This window comes from Cotesia glomerata, linkage group LG8 (genome assembly GCF_020080835.1).
Source record: "Cotesia glomerata isolate CgM1 linkage group LG8, MPM_Cglom_v2.3, whole genome shotgun sequence".
In the NCBI taxonomy this organism is placed as follows: Eukaryota; Metazoa; Arthropoda; class Insecta; order Hymenoptera; family Braconidae; genus Cotesia; species Cotesia glomerata.
Window position 1 is genome coordinate 1,762,408 of NC_058165.1, and position 6,292 is coordinate 1,768,699.

The 6,292-nt window shown below is 33.4% G+C and overlaps 1 protein-coding gene across 1 annotated transcript; it reads left to right on the forward strand.

Moving 5' to 3' along the window:
• On the forward strand, positions 1-5,372 carry LOC123270746 (cysteine--tRNA ligase, cytoplasmic). Its single transcript, XM_044736888.1, has 6 exons — positions 1-146; positions 266-451; positions 2,180-3,001; positions 3,071-3,428; positions 4,461-4,808; positions 4,875-5,372. Exons 2-6 carry the CDS (start codon positions 276-278, stop codon positions 5,370-5,372), a joined length of 2,202 nt encoding a protein of 733 aa, XP_044592823.1. The 5' UTR covers positions 1-146; positions 266-275.
• Positions 5,373-6,292: the final 920 nt, after the last annotated feature.

Sequence of the window (6,292 nt, forward strand, 5' to 3'; positions counted from 1 at the left end):
TCGCGTCGCATCACCACAAGACTCATACACATATGTTGTATATATACCACAACAAAATAGAACAGTAAAGTACTGTCAGTACACGTGTGAAAATTAGCCGAATTAATATTTATTTATTAATATTTATATATTTTGTAGTTATACAGGTAAGTACATAATTCTATTATTATTAATTAAGTAACTAACTTAGAAATAAAGTAACGAATTAACAGGTAAGTAATTTATAAATTTGTTGGTTATTTCATCATCATATTATTTAAAATAGATTTAACAGGATGAGTAAGCGAACGCAGCCGGCTTGGGAACTCCCGAGTTCTGATAAACCAACGTTGAAATTATTTAATAGTTTAACGAGACAAAAAGAAGAATTTGTACCTCAAAATGGAAACCGGGTACTTTGGTACAGCTGCGGTCCGACTGTTTATGATGCATCACATATGGGACATGCTAGGTATTTTTTTTTTTTTTTTAACAATTAGTATAATGATAAAAAAATATCTTGATTATAGAAAAATATTCTTGCTCCAAGAAAATTATTTTGAAGAGAACTAGTTGTCTTATTTCAAGAAATTCTTGTTTTGATTTAATGTTTCTTGGAGTGAGAGATCTAATCACTCTGATCGATTAAATTTTTACGAGGTTCAAGACTATATTATCTTCGATCGTTACAAGTGAATTTTTTATTCAAAAACGATTCTCTTCAATAAAGAATAATTTTATTTTATTTAAAGAATTATTGATTATTGATTCAAGAACAAATTTTTTTATTTATAATGTTATAAGTTTAAGTCAGAAAAAAACTTTGAAGTTAAAAAATTTTTATTTCTCTATTTGCCGACAAGATATTTATTAATACAGAAAATAGCAAAAATACTTAAATTTATAAGCTTAAAACAAGTAAAATACCGGAAAAGAAGATCCCTACTGTCTATTACCGGCAAAATACCAAAAATATGCTGCTTTACTATTATTTTTTAATAGCTTAAAATTTTTTTCCTACATTATAAAATAGATGAAAGTCTTGAAGTTAGTCAAAGGTCGAAACTCGCAAAAAACGGGCCACGATTCATTATTGGTTAAAATTTAGGCGCGCGCGTAGCGCGCTATTCAAATTTCTAGTTTATAATATTATAAATTATCACGAATAATTTTTAAGAGGTTGATAAATTAATTTCTCTATTATTACTATTATTATTATTATTATTATTATTATTATTATCATCATTTTTTTTAGTCCAGACCGGGATTCGAACCCGGATCATTTAGTTACGCGCCGAAGGCTCTACTAATTATATCAGTATAAACGCGGCAAAATTGCAGTATATCTTTGGTATTTTTTTCGTAGAAATACGATTTTATTATTGTAAAATTATAGTAATATTATAGTTAATACATAGATTTTTTACGGTAAAAGTTCTAGAGTTTTACGGTAATTTTATCGTATTATTTCTGAACTTTGCAGCAAAAGTACGGTAAAAATGCTGTATAACTATAGTAAAAAACTGGCCTAAACAACCACAGAAATACCGTATTATTTCAGAATTATAACGGTAAATTTATGGTAATCGCATTAATACCGAAAATTTACGGTATTTCAAAAACCGCGGGGGTATGTTAATTCTCGAGTGGCGCCATACTTTGAACAAGTCGGTAATATTTTGAACCAATGTTACCGTCTATCTTAATCCTCGAGAAAGAAATTTTTGGGTGAAGTTGTATATATCTTATTTTAAAACAACCAAGGTTCTTGATTCGAGAATCAATTTCTTTAGGCGATCCAAGTAACCTCCTAATGTAAAAAATGTCTATAAAAAAATAATACGTAGAAATACTTTTGATATGCATCTTAAAATTAATTTTTAAATTAATTAATAACATTTTTGAAGAAATTTCCAAAAAAATTTACTCGTTAAATACTTATTAACATTTAATTGACTAATAAAAAATGTAGCACTCTGAATTATCGCTATACACTTGACAACACAAAAAGAGTGTCTCTAACCTTCAAATTTATTTATGTTTACTGTCTAACTAAAATTACTAAGATCTTCTAGCATTTAACATTTTGGAGAAAAAATATTTCTTGAACCGTCATTTTTTTTTATCAGTAGTATTTTTTTCTGATCAAAAATTTCAATTGCTTTAGAATCGAATAAATCTATTACCATCAACCTTTTAGGTCTTACATATCCTTCGACATCTTGCGCCGCGTATTATCCGACTACTTCAACTACGACGTGCACTACGTAATGAACATAACAGACATCGACGACAAAATAATAAAACGCGCTCGTCAAAACTACCTTTTCGAGTCTTACCTCGAAAAAAATTCCTCAAGCCTAGAGCAGATCCTCCAAGACACCCGCGAGGTGATCACAAGCCTATCCTCAACGATCCACAGCGTCACTGATCCAGACAAGAAGACAATGCTGTCTTCAATGCTCCAAAAAATCCGCGAGTCTATCGAAAACTTGGAAAACTCTATAAAAAACAAGAACGAGGCGGAAATAAAGACTTACCAGGCCCAATTGCTGACCAACGCTAGAGACGCGATAGCAGATTGGCTGGACAAAAAGTATGGCGCCCAAATTTCCGACGAGAACCATGAGATCTTCGAAAAGTTGTCTTCTTACTGGGAATTGAAGTTCCACGAAGACATGGACGCTCTAAATGTCATCAGGCCGAATGTTTTGACGAGGGTCAGCGAATACGTCCCGGAAATAGTCGAATTCATTGAGAAGATCATCAAGAATGGGCTTGCGTATGTCTCAAATGGTTCCGTTTACTTTGATGTCAACAAATTTGACGCAGATGGGCGCCATCACTATGCAAAATTAGTCCCAGAAGCTTTTGGGGACGTTAGTAGTCTTCAGGAAGGTGAGGGCGACCTCAGTGTCGGAGCTGACAAGCTTTCCGAGAAGAGATCGGTCAACGATTTTGCGCTTTGGAAGAATTCTAAGGCTGGGGAACCTGCTTGGCCCAGTCCTTGGGGAAAAGGAAGGTCAGTATTGAATTCAAGCGGATGGAAGAGATTAAGGTTGATTAATTGAGTGTTTTGTTGATAATCTAGACCCGGTTGGCACATAGAGTGCTCGGTGATGGCCAGCGCTATTTGCGGACCAAGCTTGGACATTCATACTGGAGGTGTCGATCTCAAGTTTCCGCATCATGACAATGAATTGGCGCAATCTGAAGCTTATTTCGATAATGATCACTGGGTTAGGTACTTTTTGCATTCTGGGCATCTGACGATAGCTGGATGCAAAATGTCCAAGTCGCTGAAGAATTTTATTACTATCAATGAAGTCTTGAAAAAACATACCGCTAGACAGTTGAGGCTTGCGTTTTTGCTACATTCGTGGAAGGATACGTTGGATTACAGTGAAGGGACCATGGAAATGGCTGTTCAGTATGAAAAGTTTGTTAATGTAAGTTTATTTTATTTTGGCCGATTTTTGAATACGTAAACTTTGAACTTTAGCCAATTTTTGATCATCTATTAATCTTTGACCAATTTTAATGGAAGTTAATATCAAACTGTGGAGGAATTTTCGAGCATAGATCAATTTTTAACTTCAGACTAAATTTTTATCACCTGCCAATTTTTGACCACCTTAAAAATGGTCTAATTTTTGTTTGTTTACTAATTTTTGAATATAAAGTAATTTTTGATCAATTACCAAATTTCAATCATATATTAATTTTAGATAGTCAACCAAATTCTAACTGAATGTCAATTTTTGAACATTTAAAAAAATTTTGAACCACCCAATTTTGATGCAGTATTAATTGTTGATCATTTGCCAATTTTTGATCATTAAATAATCTTTGACCAATTTTAATGAAGGTTAATATCAAACTGTGGAGTGATTTTTGAACATAGATCAATTTTTTATCATCCAACAAATTCTGATCATATATTAATTTTTAACAATCAACCAAATTTGACTGAATGCCAATTTTTGAACATGTAAAAAATTTTGAACTTCACTAAATTTCCAAATTTTGATATTGTATTAATTGCTGATCATTTGCTAATTTTTGACCGTCTATCAATCTTTGACCAATTTTAATAAAACTCAATATCAAACTATAAAGTAATTTTTGAACATAGATCAATTTTTAACAATAGACTAAAATTTGATCATCTGCCAATTTTTTATCATTTTGAATTGGTCCAATTTCGGATTATATTCTATTTTTTTAACGTAGGCCAATTTTCGATCATCCACCAAATTCTAATCATATATTAATTTATAATAATCACCCAAATTTCGATTCAATGCCAATTTTTGACCATCTATTAACTATTAACTATTTTGAACATGGTCCAATTTTTTACTATAAATTAATGTTTGAACATACTCCAAATTTTGAACATCAACTAATTTTTGAACCTGCCCAAAATTTTGGACCAACATTCAAATTTTAACCCCAAAACAATTTTGATATTTTTCCAGGAATTTTTCTTGAACGTAAAGTGCCAAATCCGTAATTTAGGTACCGGAGTATCCTTACAAACCTTCACCAAATGGAACCCGCTGGAACTGGAGCTAAACGGTAAATTCTCTTCCGCAAAAGACAATATCCACAAGGCGCTTTGTGACAACGTTGACACTAGAACAGTGTTGGACGTAATCAGAGATTTGGTTGGACACTGCAATATCTACTTAAAAGAATCAAAGACTCCCAACATCCTTCTCCTCAAGGACATCGCTGTCTACGTCACAAGAATGCTGACGATTTTTGGCGCGATTAAAAGCCACGAAGGGATTGGATTTCCTTTGGACACTGAAGCTGCTGTTGACGTAAGTATTTGCTAACATAAGCAATTAACAATAAAAAAAATTAATTAATCATTTGAATGATTGCAGGTGGAACAAATTGCAATGCCGTACCTTGAAATTCTGTCTAATTTCCGCGAGAAAATCCGCGCTCACGGTAAAGAATTAGAGTCTAAGGAAATCCTGATGGAATGCGACAAACTCCGCGATGAAATTCTGCCCAATGTCGGGGTCCGACTTGAAGACGATATGGATTCAGGGACTTCCAAGATAAAACTTGTTAATAAGGAAGAGTTGCTTAAAGAGCGCGAATTGAAGCGCAAAAATGAGGAGGAAAAATTGGCGGAAAAGGAACGCAAGAAGGCTGAAAGCAATCAGAAAGCTTTAGAGCGTGAAGAAGCTAGGAAAATTTCTCCAAAGGAGATGTTCAGGAGCCAGACTGATAAGTACTCAATGTTTGATGATTCAGGATTGCCGACTCATGATAATTTGGGCAAGGAGTTAAGCAAGGGACTGATTAAAAAATTGCAGAAGTTACAACTTGCGCAGGAAAAAAAATATAATGAATATTTAGAGAGTCAGAAATAATTTTTTTCCATGATAATATTTACTGTATTTTGGAAATAAAAAGTTTTTTGAAAAAATATTTTTTATGCTTAAGTCTGACAATTTTTTTTCACTTAGTATTTCTATAAATCATGATAATAAAAATTAGGAAAACGGTTGACCCTGAAGGCCATCCCTGCAACTTCCCGCTTATTCCATACTTAGGCGCTTAAAATTGCACCAATGACGTTTTTGAGCTCTTCGAGCTCAAAAATACAATTTATGGGTTATTTTGAGCTCTCCAAGCTCAAAGAGATTGCTTTCCTATGTTTTTGAGCTCTTCGAGCTCAAAAGTCTGATAAGGATTTGATGACACTATTTTTTGAATTTTTAAACCGCAATAACTTTTGAATGAATAAACCGATTTTCACGCGGTTGGCAGCATTCGACGCAGTTTTTTAAGCCTCACAAAGAATCTTAAATTTTGAATTGATCGCGCTAGAAATTTCGGAGTTATTCCGAAAAAACACTTTTTTCGGTTTTCTTTCGTTCACGATATCTCTCGAACGAATCAATCGATTTTGACCGGACTGGTGGCGATCGACGTGGTTTTTTGAGGTTAAGAGCTGATTAGTTTTTGGAATTGAACCATCAAGCCGTTTAAAAGTTATTCCAAAAAAACCACATTTGAAAAAAATTTTTTTTTCAGTTTTTTGAAGATTTCTCAAAATCTATTGATCTGAATCGGTCCAAATAGTTTTCAAAATTTAAGTTTGGTCAAGCTTTTTCGAATGGCACCAACCGCGATGAAATCGGTCAAGCCGTTCAAAAGTTATAAGCAGTTCACATACTTTCACATACTTTCACATACTTTCACACACACACACACACACACACACACACACACACACACACACACACACACACACACACACACACATGCAGACACCGTGACAACCTCA

Coding starts and splice junctions, on each gene's coding strand:
- LOC123270746 (XM_044736888.1), top strand. CDS start 276: ATGAGTAAGCGAACGCAGCCGGCTTGGGAACTCCCGAGTTCTGATAAA. Junction 452..2,179: donor TCACATATGGGACATGCTAG/GTATTTTTTTTT, acceptor TCAACCTTTTAG/GTCTTACATATCCTTCGACA. Junction 3,429..4,460: donor AGTATGAAAAGTTTGTTAAT/GTAAGTTTATTT, acceptor ATATTTTTCCAG/GAATTTTTCTTGAACGTAAA.